At 42.0% G+C, this 24344-nt stretch overlaps 1 protein-coding gene across 1 annotated transcript in view; it reads left to right on the forward strand.

The window, feature by feature from the left end:
* The window catches only part of cmbl.L (carboxymethylenebutenolidase homolog L homeolog), a 35005-nt gene that overhangs the window by 8934 nt on the left and 1727 nt on the right, over positions 1–24344 (forward strand). The window contains exons 3-5 of the mRNA NM_001094796.1: positions 6686–6793; positions 7661–7803; positions 23182–23273. Of these exons, the coding sequence (NP_001088265.1) occupies positions 6686–6793; positions 7661–7803; positions 23182–23273 (343 nt within the window). The remainder of the gene's footprint in view (positions 1–6685; positions 6794–7660; positions 7804–23181; positions 23274–24344) is intronic.

Here is a 24344-nt window from a genome sequence, read left to right on the forward strand (position 1 = left end):
GAGCAAGATCCTATCATCCCTCCATCCAGGATCATCGCTGCTGTATTACCCCAATTCACTGAACAAATCGTGTCTTGCCAGTCTGCCGCTCCTCCAGATACCCCCATTGGAATGGCGTTTGTGTCCCCTGAGTTACGCCTTCCCATCCTCCAGCAGACTCATAGCTCCAAACAAGCCGGTCACCCTGGTTCAGAAAAGACTCTTGAGCTCCTTCGGGCCTAGTTTGGTGGCCGACTATCCGCAAGGATGTCAGAGACTTTGTCGCAGCTTGTACTGTTTGTGCCACCACTAAGGCTACCACTCTCGACCCTGCGGTCTTCTACAACCACTACCAGTACCCTCTCGTCCATGGACTCATTTGGGTATGGACTTCATTGTGGAGTTGCCGCCCTCTTGTGGGAACACTGTCATTTGGGTGGTATTAGACCGCTTCAGCAAGATGGCACACTTCATTCCCTTAAAGAAACTCCCCTCTGCTGTGGAACTGTCTCTTCTCTTCATACAGCATATATTCCGTCTACATGGCTTCCCTGTGGAAATTGTCTCCGATAGGGGATCCCAGTTTGTCTCCAGATTTTGGCGTTCCCTATGTAAGTCTTTGGGGGTTTCTCTTCAGTTCTCCTCTGCCTATCACCCTCAGACCAATGGGGCAGTGGAGCGAGTGAATCAAGCTCTTGAATAATTTCTGAGAAACCATGTTTCCCTCTGCCAAGACAACTGGTCAGATCTACTCCCGTGGGCGGAATTCGCTCACAACAATGCCAATCACTCTTCTACTGGAAGATCTCCTTTCCTGTCTGTATACGGTCAGCATCCTCTAGCTTTTCCTCAGGACTTTCTTCTCTCTGACGTTCCCGCTGCTGAAGATCATGCAGCTCACATGTCTGCCATCTGGACTGCCACTAAGTCTTATTTGGAGAAGAGCTCCCTGGTGCATAAGACCTTTGCTGATCGTAGGAGAAAGCCTTCCCCTCCATACAAGGTTGGTGATAAAGTCTGGCTTTCTTCTAGGAATATCCACCTGAAGGTTCCATCTCCTAAATTGGGTCCTAAATTCGTGGGTCATTTCTCCATCTCTGAGGTGATCAATCCTGTGGCTGTCCGTCTGCAACTACCACCTGAGATGCGGATTCCCAGCGTGTTCCAAGTTTCCTTGTTGAAACCTGTGGTGTCCAATCACTTCTCCTCTGGTCAGTCCCCTCCTTCTGCCATCCTTGTGGACGGCCAGCAAGAGTACGAAGTCGAGAAGATTCTGGATTCTAGACTCTCCAGGGGATCTCTCCAGTACCTCATCCAATGGAAGGGCTTTGGTCCTGAGGAATGCTCCTGGGAGAAGGACTCGGATGTGCATGCTCCCCGCCTTGCGAATATATTTCATAGTCGGTTTCCCCAGAAGCCTCGTCCTGGTGGTCCGGTTGCCCCCCGTGGGGGTGGGGGTACTGTCACGATGAGCGCTCGGCGCTCCCCACCTTACTCCCGGCACGGCGGATCGAAGATGGCGGCGCCAAGGACTACACGTGGGCGCAACGGCGCCGGAGCGCCGGCGCGGTGATGTCACGCGCTGTGGCGCCAAATTCAAACTTAAAAGGACGCCGGAAACCCGGGTTCGATGCCCGAGTATAGCTCAATATTATATTGTGTTCCTGGGTCTCCCTGCTTGCCTGTTTTTCCTGTTATTGATCTTCTGCCTGTTTCCTGTCATTTGAACCTTGCTGCCTGCCATTTCGAACCCTTGCCTGGACTTGACCTCTCTATTGGATTTCCCTTGAATTGTACTTTGCCTGGACTCACTGGAAAAGGACTTCCTCCTTGATCCTTACTACACCCCCCTGTGGGTGCGCAGGCCCCCGCTGACAGATTCAAACTAAAAATCGTTCGACTATTCGATAGTCGAAGTATTGTCTCTTTAAAAAAAACTTCTAAATAAATATAAAACGACTCCCAAATGCAGTGTGTTCCCAATCCAGCGATCACCAGGCGCTCTTCCACCTCCAAAAATTATAAGTTTCAAAAAAATCGCTGTATACCTCAAAGTAATTTGAGGAGGGAAAAAAACAGAAAAGTAATATAGTGTAGTATTTTATAATATATAAAACCCACCATATAAGTGTTCAAATACTCATTATATGTGTCCCATAAACTTGTTATAGTGAACAATGGGTTAAATACAGCAGACAAGTGATCCGTAGAAAGATGGGGTGGAACCTGTCCACCTAAAATCCTAGTGTTTCTGGTGGTATATTATACTCACAAGAAAGCCAGTGAAACAGAGCTTATCACAGCGTGAATTCCATTCCCAAGTTAAAGGAATAGTTCAGTGTGAAAATAAAAACTGGGTAAATAGGCTGTGCAAAATAAAAAATGTTTCTAATATACCGTATATACTCGAGTATAAGCCGACCCGAGTATAAGCTGAGGTACCTAATTTTACCTACAAAAACTGGGAAAACTTATTGACTCTAGTATAAGCCTAGACACAACTACAGCCCTGTCTCCCAGCAGCGCACATTCTGCCAAAGCGACCCCCCCAGCGATCAACCGGACTTCTTTGCAAAGTTGATGGTGACAGAGAATTGCCAAACGGATTACTGTGTGCATTGTCCCACTGTCCCACTACCATGTGCAGAGGGTGCTGTGTGATATTGCCATCACTGTTAATCTTTCGTATAACCAACAGAGGGCGCTGTGTGATATTGCCATCACTGTTATTCTTTAATATAACCAACAGAGGGCGCTGTGTGATATTGCAGTCACTGCTATTCTTTCATATAACCAACAGAGGGTGCTGTGTGATATTGCAGTCACTGTTAATCTTTCATATAACCAACAGAGGGCGCTGTGTGATATTGCAGTCACTGTTATTCTTTCATATAACCAACAGAGGGCGCTGTGTGATATTGCCATCACTGTTATTCTTTCATATAACCAACAGAGGGTGCTGTGTGATATTGCAGTCACTGTTAATCTTTCATATAACCAACAGAGGGCGCTGTGTGATATTGCAGTCACTGTTATTCTTTCATATAACCAACAGAGGGTGCACTGTTATTCTTTCATATAACCAACAGAGGGCATTGTGGGATATTGCAGTCTCTCCCCAAGTGAACTGTTGGTATAGGAATGATTAAAAGTGACTGCAATCTCAGCTACTGCCTGCAGACCCGAGTATAAGCCGAGGTAGACTTTTTCAGCACATTTTGGATGCTGAAAAACTCGGCTTATACTCGAGTATATATATATATATACATACCAAAAATGCAATAAGGTCCGCACTCTCAGGATTTCTTAAAAGGAAAAAATGATTTATTGTAGAAGTTACAGACTGACGTTTCGGCCTGGTCCCAGGCCTTTCTCAAAGTAACAATTCAATATTGAAAATGCATTTTATACACATGATAAGGCGGGCAAACAACAGTCTGATTGAAGTGATGTAATCGTCAGCATTTAGCGACTGCCAATCAAACCAACTTTCATTGCTGCACATAGGGGGCCGATTCACTAAGGGTCAAATATCGAGGGTTAATTAACCCTCGATATTCGACTGGGAATTAAAATCCTTCGAATATCGAAGTCGAAGGATTTAGCGCAGATAGTACGATCGAACGATCAAAGGATTATTCTTTCGATCGAACGATTAAATCCTTCAAATCGTTCGATTCGAAGGATTTTAATCCACCGATTGAAGGAATATCCTTCAATCAAAAAAACTTAGGAAAGCCTATGGGGACCTTCCCCATAGGCTAACATTGAGTTAGGTAGGTTTTAGATGGCGAACTAGGGGGTCGAAGTTTTTTCAGTACTTCGATTATCGAATGGTCGAAAAGTCGAGCGATTTTTAGTTCGAATAGTTCGATTCGAAGTCGTAGTCGAAGGTCGTAGTAGCCCATTTGATGGTCAAAGTAGCCCTAAAAACACTTAGAAATTCGAAGTTTTTTTACTTCGAATCCTTCACTCGAAGTTAGTGAATCGGCCCCTAAGTGTTGCTTAAATAGTTAATTTATCTAAACCCATTATAGGGAACCAAAAGGCTACTTTTAAATAATAGTTTAAAACAAAGTTAAAAACAAACCAAAGTGTTGCTACTGTGTATAATACATGAGGATCTAATAAGACATGGACAACTCGTTCTATCACTGGGCCATATTATACCTTAACTCCATGAAACTAAGTATATTTTTCATATATCATAATAAATTATGTAAATGTCCCTCTCACTGACTCTATATAACACTAGTTTAATGAACTCACATGTTCGTTAGCTCACACTACATAGAAGCACACACTTCTATATACCTCAGAACTTTTAAACTATGCACAGGTGATTACCCTAGTCTCTACGCCCACCTACTATTGTGAAACCCAGTAGAATGTGTCATAAATATAAATAATACATAATAAAAAGGTTCTATGTTCTGATGTGTATCCAAGTCACTATGTGTCCTAAAAGGAATCAAACTGTTGATACATAAATCTAAATAAATAAATTAAAATTCCCCACGTATAACTTCAAAGTAAACTACCCATACAGTACATTATGTATCACACCGATCCCAAAAAGGGCTTCATTTACCCTTAATTGTGTAAATGCTATTTGGTTTAAATAAACACTAAAGTGCTACCCACCATAAATACCAGTCAATGACAAATGCATAAATAGAAAAAATATGTGAAAAATATATAAAAAAGTGAAAAAGCAAAAAATGGGGAAGACAAAAGTAAAAAAATTGATTGCATATTATGCACAGTTCTTATGTCAGATCAAATCTGCTGCATTCCCTCATGCAGCATTAATCTATGAAGCTTCTAGTTATAGTTCATATGTGCAAATTCATCGATGAAGCTTCTAGTTATAGTTCATGTGTGCAAGTTCATCGATGAAGCTTCTAGTTATAGTTCATGTGTGCAAGTTCATCGATGAAGCTTCTAGTTATAGTTCATGTGTGCAAGTTCATCGATGAAGCTTATAGTTATAGTTCATGTGTGCAAGTTCATGTGTGCAAGTTCATAGATGAAGCTTCTAGTTATAGTTCATGTGTGCAAGTTCATGATGTATCTTTTTATCAAGGCGTTAGAGCTAAGGATGTGATAAGGAAAAATGTCTATGAAAAATTGTCACAGTTTTAAGCACAAAATATTTATTGTGTGCCCCCACTACCGCCTCTACGGCTGCAAGGGGCCAAGGCTGCAAGGGGCCAAGGCTGCATCCGCCACTTGCTATTGTCAACTGGTTTGCAGCTATCAGTCACCAGGCGCCCAGAGAGTATAGGGGCCATCACACTCCTAGTAACAGGCTGGAATCCACTCACCACCCGTCGAGTCGAATCGGCCCCCAATCGCCATCTCTGCCGCACAGCCACAATGCACCGGCTGCTGACACACACAACTGCATCGCTTCAGCCGCTCCCACAATGCCACTCCATTTGCACACTCACCGATCTCATGGCCCATCTCGTAGCAGTCACGGAAAGGTTCTTCCATCAGTTCTGGTTGGAGTCTAACATAGCATTACTCTGCAGGGTTTTGGCTGTTCTCTCCAGGCAGGTTAAATTATCCTGCTGTATTTCCGGTCTCCCTCTGTAGCCACTGGGGTGGAAGCGATAATGCAGGGAAATGGTGTCTCAGTTTGTAGCAGGACGTATGCTCGCCCAGTTTGTCACGAAAACCCACATCCATCTTAGGTGAAAAACCATCAGGTGGGGAAAAAGGTAATGGCCATTTCAATACGAACGGTGCTCCCAAAGTTCCACAGCTGTTATTAAGGCAGGGAAATGTCCATGTGTTCAATCAATGCTGTTGTTTTATCGCTTCATATGATAGATGCATGTTAAACAGCACTTTAGTGTTTCAAGCTTTAAATAATAACTCGGGTGCACGGAAAAAATTTATGTCAAATACAACCTCCATGTTGCCAGCACTCTCGACAAAAAGGTTTACATGCCTGGGTGCGGTGTCCCACGTATTTATTCAAACCAAAATGCAATAAGGTCCGCACTCTCAGGACTTCTTAAAAGGAAAAAATGATTTATTGTAGAAGTTACAGACTGACGTTTTTGCCTGGTCCCAACTTTCATTGCTGCACATAAGTGTTGCTTAAATAGTTAATTTATCTAAACCCATTATAGGGAACCAAAAGGCTACTTTTAAATAATAGTTTAAAACAAAGTTAAAAACAAACCACAGTGTTGCAATGTTACTTGTTGAAATTATTATAATAAAATTGTAACAATAAAAGTGTTGCTACTGTGTATAATACATGAGGATCTAATAAGACATGGACAACTCGTTCTATCACTGGGCCATATTATACCTTCTTCCTGAGGACGGCTCGTGTTTAGGAGCCGAAACGTCGAATAAACACAAAAAAAAAATTTGTATCACAAAGACCCATGAGTGCAGACTTTTTTCTTCATTGATTGTACTACTGCTTGTTCCAGCACATGGGCAGTGACCTAGTTCTCTGAGTGCACCAGGCCCACTCTTCTTTATATATATATATATATATATATATATATATATATATGTATGTATGTATGTATGTATGTATGTATGTATATATGTATGTATGTATAAAATCAAAGTTTTCACAGCTGTTTTTCTATATATTGCAATGAATCCGTACATACATATTTTCATATTTCTATTCTTTGAAAATAATTATTCTCAGTTCGTGTTCTGTATTTTGTAGAACAATCTGTCCAGATTTTTTTGTGGGGCAGGAATCTTGGAAGCCATCAAATGACTGGTCTACATTCACTGAGTGGCTGCAAACTCGACAAGCAACAAAAGTGGAGAAGTACACTATTGCTTTTATCTTTATCAACAAACCTTGTGTTTGAATGTGTATGGAATAATGTAAATATATATATATCAACTTCTAAACAATCACTTTTCACAGTAGAAAGGCACCAAAAATCCAGGTAACTTTAAACAGAAATCCTTGTTAATGTGTGCCCCTTATTGTGTCGGTGAGGAAGAAAGTACAGAAATTACTAGAATCAGGGAGAGAAAGTATAGAGATAAAAAAAAGAGTGGGTGATAGGGGGATAGAAGAGACAAGAGAGTGGACATCTGGCAAGGTTTGAAGGGAGATCATGGAGGTGTAGGGAGCAGTGGTTGAGACAGTGAACATCGAGTAAGTAGTTGATCGAAGCGAGGCAGAGTGGGGATCACAGTCAGGTAGGATATGGAAAGCGAAAGAAGACATGGGGAGCAGGAGTAGAGCAAAGGCAGCAGCACCAGGGAAAAAGGTTAATGGAAGATGGAGATGACTTGTTATTTGTTAGAATAGTATTGTGTTTCGTGGAATTCCACTTTTGTTTACTTTATTAGCTTGACAAAACTAAACCAGGTGCCCAGAAGAGGAGAAAATATTTATTTTAAATAAGTGCATTCCCATATTGGTTGCATAGATCCATATATTATGTGCAGTCTGAATTTGATTGGGAGCATGGAACAACTTCAGTTGAATCCGCCAAAAATCATCACATGCAAGTTTGTGTATATATGCAATTGAATTTTAAACATGACCTGATTTTTGTTGAAACATATATCTTTACAAAATCGACAACTTCTAAAAAAATAGTAAATAACTGACCAAACATGAAAGGTTGAAAAGCAAAAATTGTTTAGAAAGCAATTTTCTCTTAAACATTTAACACAGGGAGATGAATGTTGTACTAAAGTATCTGAAGGAGCAGTGCCACGTGAAGAAGATTGGAGTCATTGGCTTTTGCTGGGGTGGAGTTGTGACTCATCATTTGATGCTAAAGTACCCAGAACTAAAAGCAGGGGTGTCCTTCTATGGTAAGAAATTCTATGTAGTGAAGAATTTGCATCTTCAACTTCGTAACAATTACAGTCAACCAAATTTAAAATTTTCCTGCACTTTGGTGTATTTACAGGATTTCCATTTTGGCCCATTTTTCTGTTTCCCTGTGTGCATTTAACTTTTTATAACGTTTTCCTGCATTTTAAGTAATTTTTTTCAAGGTTCACATTACTTTTACACTCCCGCCCCCATCTTTATGTTATCCTGGATATTTTTTTTGGTCCCCTAAACATCTAGGAAGTGCAGAATGGAAAGTTAAAGGGATACTGTCATGGGAAATTTTTTTTTTTTTTGCAAAATGAATCAGTTAATAGTGCTGCTCCAGCAGAATTCTGCACTGAAATCCATTTCTCAAAAGAGCAAACAGATTGTTATATTCAATTTTGAAATCTGACATGGGGCTAGACATTATATTCAATTTTGAAATCTGACATGGGGCTAGACATATTATCAATTTCCCAGATGCCCCAAGTCATGTGACTTGTGCTCTGATAAACTTCAATCACTCTTTACTGCTGTACTGCAAGTTGGAGTGGTATCACCCCCTCCCTTCCCCCCCCCCCCCAGCAGCCAAACAAAAGAACAATGGGAAGGTAACAAGATAACAGCTCACTAACACAAGATAACAGCTGCCTGGTAGATCTAAGAACAGCACTCAATAGTAAAAACCCATGTCCCACTGAGACACATTCACTTACATTGAGAAGGAAAACAGCAGCCTGCCAGAAAGCATTTCTCTCCTAAAGTGCAGGCACAAGTCACATGACATGGGGCAGCTGGGAAATTGACAAAATGTCTAGCCCCATGTCAAATTTCAAAATTGAATATAAAAAAATCTGTTTGCCCTTTTGAGAAATGGATTTCAGTGCAGAATTCTGCTGGAGTAGCACTATTAACTGATGTATTTTGAAAAAAACATGTTTTCCGATGACAGGATAGCTTTAAAATAAGTGCCGGCCCAGCTTCTGTGCCTGAGGCATAGAAGTAGGGCAGGAAATACGATTGACAGTTGGGGTTTTTAAATACCTTTATATCAGGTATGTTAATAAACAAATATTTTGGTTTCATGTTTAATTTGAAAAGGATGGGCAAAAGGTCCCCTTTAATGAAATTATTCTATACTATCGCACTCAGAGAAAACCTGTCTCTCTTCATGCAGGAGTCGGGATCAGATTTTGTCAAATACATACTTTGTAGGCACTCCTTTTGCCTAGAAAATGGATTAAACCTCACACTTTCAAAATAACCAGAATTAATTTCCTCTACGTGCTGAAGTCTGTTATTTTGTTAGATTTTGTTTGTGCTGGAATTGGTTATTAGAGTTAGATCTAACACATCTTGTAGGAAAGGCAGGCCCGCTTCAAATGATAGTAGACCTATTTGTCACTCGATATCTGACCTGACTTCTGCATGATGAAATAATTGCTGAGAGGGGGAGAAGAGAAACTTGAAGATTTTAGAAATGGTACACGTTAAAATTGATAATATTCATTATATTAATAATATGAGATGAAGCCTATATTAAAAGGGTGGGTCGTGTTTAAGTTACTTTTTAGTAGTTATAGAATGGCCAATTCTTTTTTTTGTTACTTACATTTTTTATTAATTTTTCACAAAAATAATGAAGTGTTATACATCAAAAATTATTCATACAAGTCAGTCTTAACATTGCTTTGTATAAAACCAAAATAATTAAAGGAAAAAACAAAGTAATAGTAACGTGGCATCTGTTTTTCTACTACGTAGTGACAGAATATCTGTAAAGCTCTGTACTGAACTAAAAAAGTTTTAGCAGGATGAGAGATGGTAATAACTAGGCTTTATGACGTAGGTTCTTTTGGTGGGATGGACCGTTTTTCAAGTAATTTTTGTCAAATAATTTTTATGTTTGGTGGCCTTGCTTCATTGAACTAGGTCCAGTTAGCATCTCAGACTTGTGATAGTAGTTTCCAGGCAGACCATATTTCTGTAAAATTAGTCATTTGGTTATGTAGTGCTATTTACTCTGTTTTTTATTTCCTCTAGTGAAGGTATGGTCTGTGTCTTCCATTTAGCTGTTTCAGTCATGCGAGTAGCTGTGTAGATTTAATTGAGGAGAGCTTGTGAATGCTTATGGATGTCTTGCATAGGTTTGCCCATCAGAAAAGTTTGAATGCCCTTTGTTACAGATTTGTGAAGAAGCCTGCTTCTGATTTCTGCTATCTCATCCCATAGTGGTTGGATAACAGGACAAGTCCCCACAGCCTCTCCAGCAGAGTGGTGAATGGTCAGGAAAGAAAGAATGCAGTTTGGCTGGTGTGTGGTACCAATGTAGAAGGCTTTATAAAATATGAGAGTGAGAATAGTAAATATGTTCTTTTTGTCAAGAGCAGCGTACCATTTTCTTTGCATTAGACCATATAGCTGTCCAGTCGTTATCCGATAATCGTTGAGGTAGAATAACGTCCCATTTAGTCATGTATGGATGTCTCAGGAGTGTGTCTGACTGAGGGTCATTGAGTATTTTATAGATCCTTAATACAAGACCCTTTTGTGGAAGCCCTAATTTTGCGAGGTTCTCAAAGGGGGTAGGTGGCGTATTCTTGATCTCATCGCAAAAAGTGTTTAAGTTGCAGTTATTCGAAGAATCGGCATGTTCTTTGCAGTATGTTCTCTGTAAGGTCATTCGTTGAGACCAAATAAGATGCTTTACATGGCCTTCTGGTGAAAAAGCATTCTCTATAAAACTCCATGCCAAAATTAATTTAAGTTGATTTTCCTTTAATACATATAAAGGAAAAGAGATGGGTAGCGTTTGAAATAAATACAAGAACTTAGGTAAAATACCCATTTTTACTGCGGGTATTTTGCCAAACCAGGAGATTGGATATGTAGACCGTTTTTTTAACAACAATTTCATTTGCTGAATTAAAGGGGTGAGGTTTTGCTTAAAGTGGACCTGTCACCTACACATAAAAAGCTATATAACAAAAGTTGTTTGCAAATTAAACATGGAACCCAAATTGTTTACAAATAACAAAAGTTGTTTTCAAATTAAACATGGAACCCAAATTGTTTTTTTTCATTAAAGCATCCATACCTATTATAAAAGCATTTAAATATATGAGCTGTCAATCAAATATTACCTGCCTCGCATCTAGTCAATTACTTTCACTTTCCATTCAGCACTTCCTAGATGTCATTGCTCTCCCCATATTCCCCCTCCCACCTCACACTGTATAATTGTGTAGGGAAATGTGTATAGGCATTAGGTCCCCATTCTGGAGATTTTGGGCTGATACACAGTTGTCTTAATAACGTTGTCCACAAAATGGCTCCTGCCTGCTTATTGTGTTTGTGTAATTCCAAGACTTAGGGAAACAAAATTTAAATAATAAATGTAGTGTAAGTAAGTTTTATTTTGCTCAACTAACATGATAAAACATAATTTGGAATTATTTCTTAGGGTGACAGGTCCCCTGCGGGATTTTGTATGGAGGAGATTCTGGATTGTGTTTGCAGTTCCCTTAATTTCCTCGCCAATGGTGTATACTGTTTGTCCCATTTTTCGTAGAACCTTTGTTTTGTCCATATAATAGCTTTTTGTGCTGCGTGTTGAAGTATAGACAATTCTTTTCTAGTGCTTAGTATTTGTGTTAACTGTGAGAAATTACGCATGCGTCCTGTCCGGCGCGGGCGCGCTAATGCGCGCCGACGCGGGACGCCGGCGACGGGCGCGAAGGCGGCGGTCGCTGGCGCAAGGACGCGGGCGAAAACGCCTAAGACGGACGTGCTGGCGTCAGTTCCGCAACGCCAGCGCAAAGACGCCAGTTTGTCGCCAAAGTAACAATACTTAAACCAGATCCAGACTAAGATGCATTGCCTGGTTATTAGGTTGTTGAACTGAAACCCTAGCGTCTTATACTCTTTTGAATTCTTGTTACCGACCCATGCCTGTACCTGGACTACGATTTCTGCTGCCTGTCTCGACTCTTCGGCCTGTCTCATTGTTTACGAATCTCGCTGCCTGCCTTCTGACCTCGGACCTCCTGACCACGACTTTGCCTAATCCTTTTGTACTTCGCTTGATCGTCTCATTGGCTACTCTCCACAACCCTGCTCCCTGTTCCACTCCAGGTAGGTAGCGGTTGTGTGAGGCGCTTGTGGGTTCAATATCTCCAGCTCCTTCTATGACTGGATTATACTGGTAAGCTTGACAGTATAACCAGGCCAAGATGGATCCAGCTGAAGGGGCGTCTCCGTTTGCTGTCCTAACCCAGCAGCTGTCTACTCTCATGCAAGCTGTTCGGGAGCTGCAAAGTGGCTATTCACAGCTACAGGAGCACATTAGAACTCATCCGCCAGCTGTACTCCCTTCCACGGCTGCTGCAACTCCTCCTGCTCCAACAGAATTCCAGGTGATTACCTCGGAAATCTCGGAACCCAAAGTGGCCTTTCCGGAAAAATTCGCTGGTGACCGAAAGGTGTTCCGGAACTTCAGGAGCAACTGTAAGCTGCTGTTCTCGCTCAAACCCCACACATACCCTACTGAGCAAACCCGGGTAGGGGTTATTATTTCTTTCCTCACGGGAGAACCACAGACTTGGGCCTTTCGTCTCATGGATCGTCACAGTCCTGTATTGGCCACAGTGGATTCTTTCTTTGACGCAATGGCGGTCATTTTTGATGATCCACACAGAGCCACTACCGCCGAGGCTGCCTTGCGTGCCCTGAAGCAAGGGATCCGTCCAGCGGAAGATTACACGCTGGGAGTTCCGGCAATGGGCGGATGATACTGAATGGAACCCAGCAGCACTAAAGAATCAGTATCGTTTTGGACTTTCATCTGAACTGAAGAATGAGCTAGCCCGTACTGGCATCCCTGACAGTTTGGAGGATCTCATCCTCCTTTCTATCCAATTAGATCAGAGGCTCAGGGAACGCAGAGAGGAAGAAAAGGCTGAGAAAGCGGGCCTTCCACCTCAGACTTGGATGTTACCATCCGCTCCTCCTCCTGTCCGAATGCCTTCTACATTTTCTCCAGCTATGCCTCCACCCGTCTTCAGTGCAGCTCCAGAGCCCATGCAGATTGGAGCCATTAGATCTGCATTAACTCCAGAGGAGCGTATCAGGCGTCGCAGACTTAACCTCTGCCTCTACTGTGGACAAGCAGGTCATTTGCTTCGGGGTTGTCCGACCCGCCCAGCGGGTAAGAAGTTGCTCGAAAAAGACTTTACCTCTTGCCATGTTCCTGTGCCTCTCCTGACAGTTTCTTTGTCTTTGCAGTGGGGAGACAAGCGGGTAGAACTCCAAGCAATCCTTGACTCTGGGGCCAGCGGGTGTTTTCTGGACAATAGAGTAGCACTACAGTTCCAGATACCGCTCCAGAAGAATCCCATAGCTCTCCGCGTGGCAGATGGCTCTCTGATTACCTCAGGCCCTGTGGTGCAAGAGACTGTCTCACTTTTTGTTTTGTTGAATAAAGGGCATGCTGAAGTCATGAATTTTGATGTGGTTTCTTCTCCTTTATTCCCCGTCATCCTGGGATTACCCTGGTTGCAGAAACACAACCCGTCCATCAACTGGGCTACCGGTGAAGTAAACTTTCTTTAAAATTTTTGTTCTTCTCAATGCATTTCCTCTTCAAATAGAGTCTGTTCTTTATCCCCTGCCTCTGAAATCCATGACCTTCTGCCTCAGGTTTATTGGGAGTTTTCGGACGTTTTCAATAAAAGAGGGGCTGACAAGTTACCTCCTCATCGTATTTACGATTGCCCTATTAATCTTCTTCCTGGGGCTCAGATTCCTTTTGGACGGGTTTATCCTTTATCCGAGTCTGAACTTGTGGAGCTTCGTTCTTATTTAGATGAGAATCTGGCTAAAGGGTTCATCAGACAGTCTTCTTCTCCAGCAGGAGCCGGGATTTTCTTTGTTGAGAAGAAGGATCGTTCATTAAGGCCGTGCATCGACTACCGGGATTTGAACAAGATCACAGTCAAAAATCGTTACCCACTTCCTCTCATTCCTGAACTATTTCAACGTTTGGCGGAGGCTAAGATCTTTTCTAAGCTGGATCTCCGGGGCGCTTACAATCTGGTCAGAATAAGAGAAGGCGATGAATGGAAGACGGCCTTTCGTACTCGTTACGGGCATTTTGAATACCTGGTCATGCCCTTTGGTCTCTGCAACATTTCAACATTTTGTTAATGATGTATTCAGAGACTTCCTTGATATATTCGTCATCATATATTTAGATGATATTCTTGTTTTTTCTAATTCTTTGGAAGAACACAGATTACATTTAAAGAGGGTCCTGGAACGTTTGCGCACTCATCAGCTGTATGCTAAGATCGAGAAATGTGTGTTTGAACAATCATCTGTGGACTTTTTGGGTTTCTTCATTTCTCCTCAGGGTATCCAGATGGACTCCAGGAAAATTTCTGCAATTCTTAACTGGCCAATTCCGTCTTCCAAAAAAGCTGTTCAACGTTTTATTGGTTTTGCAAATTTTTACAGAAAATTTATAAAGAATTTTTCTCAAGTCATCCTTCCAATTACTGAGTTGACTCGCAATAATCAAAAGTTTTTTTGGTCCACACAGGCTCAGGGGGCTTTTGAGAGACTTAAGACTCTTTTCACTTCGGGCCCAATTCTTCACCATCCAGACGTCTCCCTTCCTTTCATTTTGGAGGTAGACGCTTCAGAACTTGCGGTGGGTGCTGTGTTGTCGCAGAGAACTGGGATTCAAGAGGATCTTCATCCTGTTGCTTTTTTTTCTCGTAAGTTGGCCAAGAGCGAATGTAATTATGATGTAGCTGACCGTGAATTACTTGCTATCAAGCTGGCACTTGAAGAGTGGAGGTATCTCCTTGAAGGGTCTAAACATCCGATTCTCATCTTTACGGATCATAGGAATCTGGAGTATCTACGTTCGGCCAAGAGGTTGAGACCTAGACAAGCAAGGTGGGCTTTATTTTTCATGAGATTTAATTTTCATCTCACATACCGACCTGGGTCAAAGAATGTTAAAGCGGATGCTTTATCTCGAATGTTCTCTCCTGAAGATGAGGTTCCTCTGGCTCCTGAGACGATTTTAAACTCTAATAATTTCCTCCTGCTACAGTCTACTCTTGTAGATGGAATTAAAGATGCATCCATAAACATCTCGGAACCATCATTAGTTTCCAAGGAGGGTTTTCTTCTTCATCAAGGCAAAATTTTTGTTCCAGAACAAATGCGTTTAGAGGTCCTTAAGAATATTCATGATTCCAAATTGGCGGGTCATCCAGGTATCAAGAAGACCATTATCTCGGCTAAAAGATTATTTTGGTGGCCTGGGATGGCTAAAGACTGTTTTAAGTTTGTTTCATCATGTGAAGTTTGCACCAGATCCAAAGACTCTCATTCTAGGCCTATTGGTCTTCTTCAACCACTGCCAGTGCCTTCTCTTCCATGGGGATCAGTTTCTTTGGACTTTAGTTCTGATTTACCATTGTCCTGTGATTGTTCCACCATTGTTGTTTTTGTGGACCGTTTAACTAAGATGGCTCATTTTAAGTCGTTACCAAGACTTCCTTCTGCCTCCGAGACAGCCGATACCTTCATTAAGGAAGTAGTAAGACTTCATGGTCTTCCAGATGAGGTGGTGTCGGATCGGGGACCGCAATTCACATCACAGTTTTGGAAATCGTTGTGTGGAGCACTCAAGATTTCGGTGTCCCTTTCTTCTGCTTTTCATCCTCAGTCCAATGGCCAGACCGAGCGAACTAACCAGACTCTCGAGCAATATCTGAGATGTTATTCTTCGTACCTCTAAGACGATTGGGTGAATCTTCTTCCTCTTGCAGAGTTTGCTTATAATAATTCCCACCATTCTTCAATCAATCAGTCCCCTTTCTTCGCAAACTATGGTCTTCATCCAGTAACTTTTCCCTCTGCCATTGTTGCTGACATTTTAGTTCCTGCTGTCAAGGACCGATTAACTTTTCTGTCCAATAATTTTCAAAAACTTCAAGAAAACATGAAGAAGGCTCAACAAAATTTCAAAACTTATGCTGATCGGAGACGGAGAGGTGACCCAGAGTTCAAGGTGGGTGACTGTGTATGGTTGTCAACTGTAAACCTTAAGCTTTCTTGTCCCAGTAGGAAGTTGGGTCAACGTTTCCTGGGTCCCTTTCCTATTATTCGTCAAGTCAATCCTGTGGCTTTCCAGCTTAAACTTCCAGCATCCTGGCACATTGAAACCGGCCTCAACGTTTCGTTTTCCTGGGTGTACGGCTCCTCCTCCGTTTCCTGTTGTGGTCGATGGTCAAGAAGAATTTGAGGTTGAGGAAATCCTAGATTCCAGATTAAGAGGCAAGCACCTCCAGTACCTGGTAAGATGGAAGGGTTATGGTCCGGAAGAGAATTCATGCGAACCAGCTTCTAACATCCATGCTCCGGAGTTGCTGGAAAAATTCCATGGAACTTATCCCGGTAAGCCTTCTGGTTGTCGCGTCCTGAGGCCGCTCCTTGATGGGGGGCAATGTGAGAAATTACGCATGCGTCCTGTCTGGCACGCCGGCGGCGGTCGCGGGCGAAAACGCCTAAGACGGACGTGCTGGCGTCAGTTCCGCAACGTCAGCGCAAAGACGCCAGTTTGGCGCCAAAGTAACAATACTTAAACCAGATCCAGACTAAGATGCATTGCCTGGTTATTAGGTTGTTGAACTGAAACCCTAGCGTCTTATACTCTTTTGAATTCTTGTTACCGACCCTTGCCTGTACCTGGACTACGATTTCTGCTGCCTATCTCGACTCTTCGGCCTGTCTCATCGTTTACGAATCTCGCTGCCTGCCTTCTGACCTCGGACCTCCTGACCACGACTTTGCCTAATCCTTTTGTACTTCGCTTGATCGTCTCATTGGCTACTCTCCACAACCCTGCTCCCTGTTCCACTCCAGGTGGGTAGCGGTTGTGTGAGGCGCTTGTGGGTTCAATATCTACAGCTCCAGCTCCTTCTACGACTGGATTATACTGGTAAGCCTGACAGTTAACAATGGTCTGGAATGAAATTATTTTGGCTTTCAAGAGTAAAGAGCTGAACTTTGAGGGTATTTTACTTAAGTAGGGATTGTTTCTTTTGTGTTGAGAGAGCTATAATATGTCCTCTTACTGTAGCCTTATGAGCCTCCCAAAGAATAGATAAAGATTGGACTGATCCCTCATTAAATTGAAAGTATTCCCTAAGTGCCAGTTCTATTTGTTTAAACGTTGTTAGGTCATGCAGAAGTGTCTTCTGCGTGCACCAATGTGGTTCCCTAGGAGGACGTTTTGAAAGTTCCAAATATAAAGTTATTGGTGGGTGGTCAGACCAGGTAATCGGGAGAATTTCTGTGGAGAATTGCAACTGTAGGCGTGGTTGTGATATAAGAAAGCAATCTATCTGGGAATGCACTTTATGTACCGGCGAATAATATGTAATCTATTGCGTGATTAAATCTCCAACAATCAAAAAAGGAGAACTGCCTCACTAATTTCCTGAACTCCCTTGAAAGATTGTGTGCTGATTGATCAGATGAAGGTTGGGTTCTATCTTTGATTTGCGAAAAGACAACATTTAAATCCCCTCCTATAATCTGATATGGAATGTTAAATCTAGAGCATTTTGTGAAAACCATTTTTAAAAACTTGATTTGGCTTCTGTTTGGCGAACTGTCAACACAGTCCTTATGTATAAGGATAGCTACCCCAGCTTTTTTTGTGTATTTGAAGCATAATAACCTTTAGGATAGTATTTTGAAGTTTCTAAGAGGAGTCTCGGGCAAAATGACTTTCTTGGATTAAAGCTATATTATTTTTCTACATACGGCCCTACCTGTCAGTGCAGGACGACTGGGTTAAGTTGTTTCTCTCTGGAGGCAAGACAAACTAATTGATTCTTTTCAGTCTCCTCCTTTCTGGCGTCTCCACCTCTTCCTCAGTTTTTTAGTTTGTCCTGCCTTGGAGGCAGCTTTTTCTCCTTCTCCTGCATTAATCAGATTTATAAAGGATTTAAAGAAGAAGACAGTTTTACATAACAAATTATTACTTGTGAGCTCTCTGTATTTACAATAACAACAGACTGAGCCCAGTAACTGGACATAACGGTACGCAGTGTGCTCCCAAACCTCACAGGACGGGACTTGGTAGAGCCCTGGGGAAGTATCATGCATTATGGCAGACTTCGGTTGAGCCCTGGTGTGTGCTCCTCTGTTGCAGCGTGTCAGCACTAATACATTACAATAAGAGCTCCCACTTTATAGCAGGTTGAGCCTACCCAATTCCGCTTTGTGGGTATATGGTGATATGGTAGCGATAGCTACAGCTATTCAATACAGAACGCTTATGGCAACTTGTGTTCCTAACAGGACCATTGCGTTCCACCGCGAACAAGGTCTATTTCCTGCGCACATTCAGGCAGCCGTTTTCACACTTCATACACGTGAGACTTCGCTTCAGAGTTAATTGGCGGCCATCTTTAACTTCAGACAACAAGCACAATACTAGCGGCGCAGATTATCACGGAGACAATCTAAACATGCGTGTTTCCCATAATGGTCAGTAAAACAACTTATGCTTTACACATGGCGTCCGCTTATGAGGACTTGGTTTCCTTAATTGAAGAAATAGACTTGCCAGATAGGCAACGGAAACTAAGGGCCAAAATAAAAAAGGCACCTAAGACATCAGCAAAACGTAAAGAGCGATCCCGCTCTGTATCTCCAATAAGACTACAGCCTCCCTCGGGAGATGCCTCACATTGTTCAGATAATAATATAACTACTTCAGTAATAGTACATGCCTCACAAGAGGGCAATATTCAAACAGCAAATATGCAACTACAACCCTTTACCGCTATAGGGCCAACCAGACATATGTTACAACCATCTAACATTCCAATATCAGTCTCACAACAAGTACTAGGTACTTCTAATCTAGACCACACTTCTTCAGAAATGGCTTAGTTTATGAATTGGTTCCAATCTACTATTCAAGCCACATTAGACCGCACAGTCAAACAACCACAGCAACAGTAAATAAAAGGAGGGAAAAGAAAGCGCAAGTGATCCCTTTCTCCTGTATCAGAGGATGAATTTCCTGATATGTCTCCTAATTCTCCAGATGAATCAGGTGCATGCTCTAGTTTAGAGGAGCAATCATTATCAGACTCACATTCAACGTCCTCAGACAGCCCTAGACAGCCCTAGACAGCCGGAAAACGTTAAAAATCTTCTCAGATCTATTTTTGAACACTGGAGATCAAACAGGAAAAAGTCCCTCTGTCTAAGGCGGAGAAGGTCCTTAGCAACTCTGCTAAGCAGCCTAAATCTTTTCCAGTCTGTAAATCTACTAGTAGAGTCATTGATAATGAATGGTCACAACCAAACAAAAAGGGTAACATTACACACAGATTTTTCCATACATACCCATTACAAGAGGAGTACAAATTATGGGATAAGATACCCAAACTAGATCCACCCATCGTGAGACTATCCCGTAATACTATGCTTCCAGCAGAAGATGCAGGTACTCTTAAGGAACCAAGGACAGAAAAATGGATTCAGCACTCAAAGTGCAGCAGCTATTTTAAGACCGGCAGCAGCTGCATCAACGGTTGCCAAAACAGCCAAATTCTGGTGCCAGGAACTTTTACATTCACCGCCCACTGAGCCGCAGTTATTAACAGAAGCCATATCAAAGATTACCGTAAATCAGCTTTCACATTTTTGGGAGAAGCAGCACTAGACATAACCAGATTCGTGGCTAGGGCTTCAGCAGCCTCTGTAGTAGCTTGCAGAGCTTTATGGCTGTACCAGTGGACAGGTGACACGGCATCTAAACACAGACTCACGTCTTTAAAATTCTCAGGTTCCAAATTATTTGGCAGTGAGCTCAAACAAATTATCTCCGATGTTACAGGAGGAAAAGGAGCTTTTTTTTTACCTTAAGGCAAACACTTTACAGACATTTGGAAGAATGGATCCCTGGGTTCAGAGAATTGCTTCACAAGGGTACAAGATACCTTTTCAAACAACACTTCCATGAAACAGGTTCGTTCCATCAACCATTCCATCTCAACCAGAGAGGAAACAAGCTCTCGTGCAGATAATACAAGAACTACTACAACAGAAAGTGGTCCAACCTGTTCCCAGGCAACAACGTTTTTCAGGCTTCTACTCAAATCTATTCTTAGTTACAAAGAAAGATGGAGGTACCGGCCTATACTCAACTTACAATCTCTCAACGATTTGTCAGTTACGACAGTTTCAAAATGGAATCTCTTCCATCCAGTGTAAAGGCTTTAAAACCAAACGCATTAATGTCCAAGATAGACATAAAAGATGCTTACTTGCACATACCAATAGCCAAAGCCCACCAACGATACCTCAGGTTTGCCGTACATCAGACTCACTTTCAATTTCGGGCCCTTCCATTCGGCCACACATTCGTGTGTTTACAAAAGTTCTCAATGCACTACTAGCAGTCCTAAGAACACAAGGCATTCATGCAGAGACATGGCGGAGAGACACACAAAGAAATGTCTGCAAACTCTCCACGATCACGGTTGGATTATCAACCACACAAAAAGCCAACTCAACCCTTCACAGAACCTAGACATTTTGGGAATGACTCTGGACACAACACTCCGAAGAGAGTTCCTTCCTTTATCCAAAGCTTGAACTTTACAGGACGCTGCTATACATCTGCAGCAGAGTCAATCACCATCAGAGTGTTGGGCCTCATGGCAGCAAGCATAGAGGCCGTTCCTTTCGCAAAATCACACCTATGACCATTACAACAATTCTTCCTAAGGTACTGGAACAAGAACCACCAAGACGTATCACAAAATTTTCAGCTGTCTGCTACAATCAGGCACAGCCTAGAGCGGTGGACCTCTCTACCTTGACTACGGCATGGCAGAATATGGGACCTTCCCGTGCAAGACATCATAACAACAGATGCAAGCCTTCGAGGATGGGGGGCCTCTTGGCCCCCAAGGGTATGCCAAGGGAGGTGGTCGGATCAGGAGTCCAGTCTCCATATATATATTGGAGATCAGAGCGGTCTTTAATGCCCTCACTCACTGGCAGCACATGCTGCACAACAGACACATACGGATTCAATCAGACAACGGCACAACCGTAGCATATCTCAATCACCAAGGGGGCACAAGGAGTGCTTTATCTCTCAAGGAGTTAACAAAGATCATGACTTGGGTAGAAAGCAACAACAGCCACATATCTGTGATCTTCATTCCCGGGGTGCAAAATTGGCAAGCAGACAACCTCAGCAGGCATACGCTAGATCCAGGGGAGCGGCGCTTAAATCTGGACATATTCCAAGCAATAACAACCAAATGGGGGAACCCATCAATAGACATGATGGAGTCTCGCCTCAACATGCAACTTCCTAGTTTTTATGCCAAGGTCAACGACCCAAAAGTGGAGAAAGTGGATGCGCTAGTAAGTCCTTGGAACTGCCAGCTAGCTTATGTTTTTCCACCCATTCCCCTCATTCCCAGGGTAATTCAAAAGATCAGGTCAGAATCAATACCCACCACCATGATAGCACCGTGGTGGCCCAGAAAGACATGGTTTGCAGACCTTATACAACTGTCACAGGAAGAACCATGGATATTGCCACAGATTCCGGACCTATTAACTCAAGGCCCAGCATGGGCAGAAGGCGTACACAAGCTAAAATTAACTGCATGGCTCTTGAATCCCAACTCTGGCGACACAGGGGATTCTCATCTTTAGTAACTGAGACTCTTCTAGCGGCACGCAAACCTACTACAGCCAAGTACTACTACAGCACCTGGCTACGTTTTATATCTTGTTCAGCAGAACAGAGATTACATTGGAAAGAATGTCATTCACCACAGATATTAGATTTTTTACAACAGGGCGTAGACAAAGGGCTTAGTTCAAGTGTCAACACTTTCGGTGCTCTTTCAAACACAGTGGGCAATGTTGCCAGAATTCAAACAGTACTTTGAAGCACTCCTGCATCTACACCCTCCCCACAAGGATATTGTCCCACCATGGGACCTCAACCTAGTCCTCAAAGCAGTTCAAGCACCTTTCAAACCCATGGCTACGACAGATATAAAGTTTTTCTCATGGAAGGTGACTTTTTTGCTGGCCATCTGTTCAGGGCGGAGAGTTTCTGACCTCACAACTCTCTCATATAAGCAACCTTGGCTGGTATTTCATCAAGACAAAGCAGTGTTACGTACAGTACCTTCTTACTTACCAAAGGTTACTTCAGCATTACACTTAAACCAGGAAATAATCATTCCATCCTTTTGTCCGAATCCAGCAAATGAAAAGGAGAGTCATCTGCACAAGCTTGACTCAGTCAGGGCTTTAAAATTCTATCTCAAAATATCATCTACTTTCATAAAATCAGATTCTTTACTAGTACATTGCGGCCATAACAAACGTGGTTGTAAAGCTTAAGAGCTACATTAGCTAGATGGATAGTGTCCATTATATGCTTATTCTGAAGTAGAGAAGCGACCACACGCAGACGTAAAGGCCCATTCTACCAGAAAGGTTAGCACTTCATGGGCATTACAAAATTCAGCTTCCCCTGAAATGATTTGTAGAGCAGCAAACTGGAGCTCTATCCATACATTCTCCAAGTTTTACAAACTAGATGTACTAGCCTCTTCAGAAGGCAGGAAGGTTCTGCAAGCAGCAGTGGCACCTAGTTAGTCCTGCTTTTCAGTTTTTTTGCCACAGTATACAGTATATTGTGCAGTTCAGTTCATCTTCAACTTAGTTCATGTTTTTTTTCCCAAACCTTTTATATACGTTTATGTTGACCAGACTCTTTACTTGAAAGGGGACCCACCATATCATTAAACAACCATATAAGTAGAATATAGCTCAAACCTCTTGATCATATTTAGATTTTCTGTATCGTACAATATCACATTTAAAACCTAAATTATACCATATTGTCACCGTTACATGAGCTAGTACTTGCTTAGATGCAAAATAAACACAATTTAGAATCAAAAATCGTGAACAACCAACAGTTAACATATAACAATTATAACCTTTAGATATTTAAGTAGGGCACAAGGGGATATCTATTTGTATCCACCTGTGATGAGTAGGGAGAAAATAGAAAGGTTAGCTCTTAAGGTTCAAGTAGAAATAATTTGTAAATAGTAAATAGGCCCCACAGAGTTGTGACCCAAAGATGGCTGTGGTCCAGAAGGTAACTAATTCATTATAAATATAGGGTTTGTATCCTATAACTGCACAGTATGTTTATACTGCAAAAGAGTTTGTCATATATTTGGCTGTTCATATTGCAGGTTTTTTTTGTTGTCTTTCAGGAATAATCCGTGATGTTGAAGACCGCTATAATTTGCTAAACCCAACATTATTCATTTTTGCAGAGATAGACCATGTCATTCCTTTAGAGCAGGTATATTTTCTTTCTAAAAATATACTGTTAATTATTTTCATTACTTACCTGAGAATTGCATGGTCTTTTAATATACCTCCCAACATTTTGGACAAAAAAGTTGGCGCATGTAGCATGGCAAACATTTTTGACCATGCCCATTTTGTTTGACCACACCCTCTAATTACCATGTTCATTTTACAAAATTTCCCAGGTTATAAAAGTTTGAACAAATTTCTGTGTTTTTTTTGCAGTTATTACAGTTTTGCTAATGAGGGTGAATTGCCCTTTAAGCTGTGAGTCTAACTTTTCCCGAGGGAACTGTTATCTTAGATTGTTACAATTACTTATTTGCTTATCTAGAAACATAGTAACATAGTAAGTTAGGTTGAAAAAAGACACACGTCCATCAAGTTCAACCTTTTTACTTTTTTTAACCTGCCTATCTGCCAGTTGATCCAGAGGAAGGCAAAAAACCCCATCTGAAGCCTCTCCAATTTGCCTCAGAGGAGGAAAACATTCCTTCCTGATGGCAATCGGATGAGTCCCTGGATCAACTTGTACTTCCATAACCCAGTATTCCTTCACTTGCTAAAAAGCCATCCAACCCCTTCTTAAAGCTATCTAATGTATCAGCCAGTACAACTGGTTCAGGGAGAGAATTCCACATTTTCACAGCTCTCACTGTAAAAAACCCCTTCGAATATTTAGGCTGAACCTCTTTTCTTCTTCTTCTACTGGTAAATAAAGCATTAGAGAGAGATTATTATATGATCCTCTTATATATTTATACATTGTTATCATATCACCCCTTAAGCGCCTCTTCTCCAGCGTGAACATCCCCAATCTGGGCAGTCTTTCCTCATAGCTAAGATTTTCCATAACTTTTATCAGTTTAGTTGCCCTTCTCTGCACCCTCTCTAATACAATAATGTCCTTTTTGAGTGATGGGGACCAATACCGTATGGCATATTCTAGATGGGGCCTTACCAGTGCTCTACAAAGTGGAAGAATGACCCCCTCCTCCCGTGAAGGGAGTATCTTATCTTCTGTTGTGGCTGTTCTGGGCTCTCTGCCAAAAGCCAATTAAGT

The sequence above is a fragment of the Xenopus laevis genome, chromosome 6L, assembly GCF_017654675.1.
Source record: "Xenopus laevis strain J_2021 chromosome 6L, Xenopus_laevis_v10.1, whole genome shotgun sequence".
In the NCBI taxonomy this organism is placed as follows: domain Eukaryota; kingdom Metazoa; phylum Chordata; class Amphibia; order Anura; family Pipidae; genus Xenopus; species Xenopus laevis.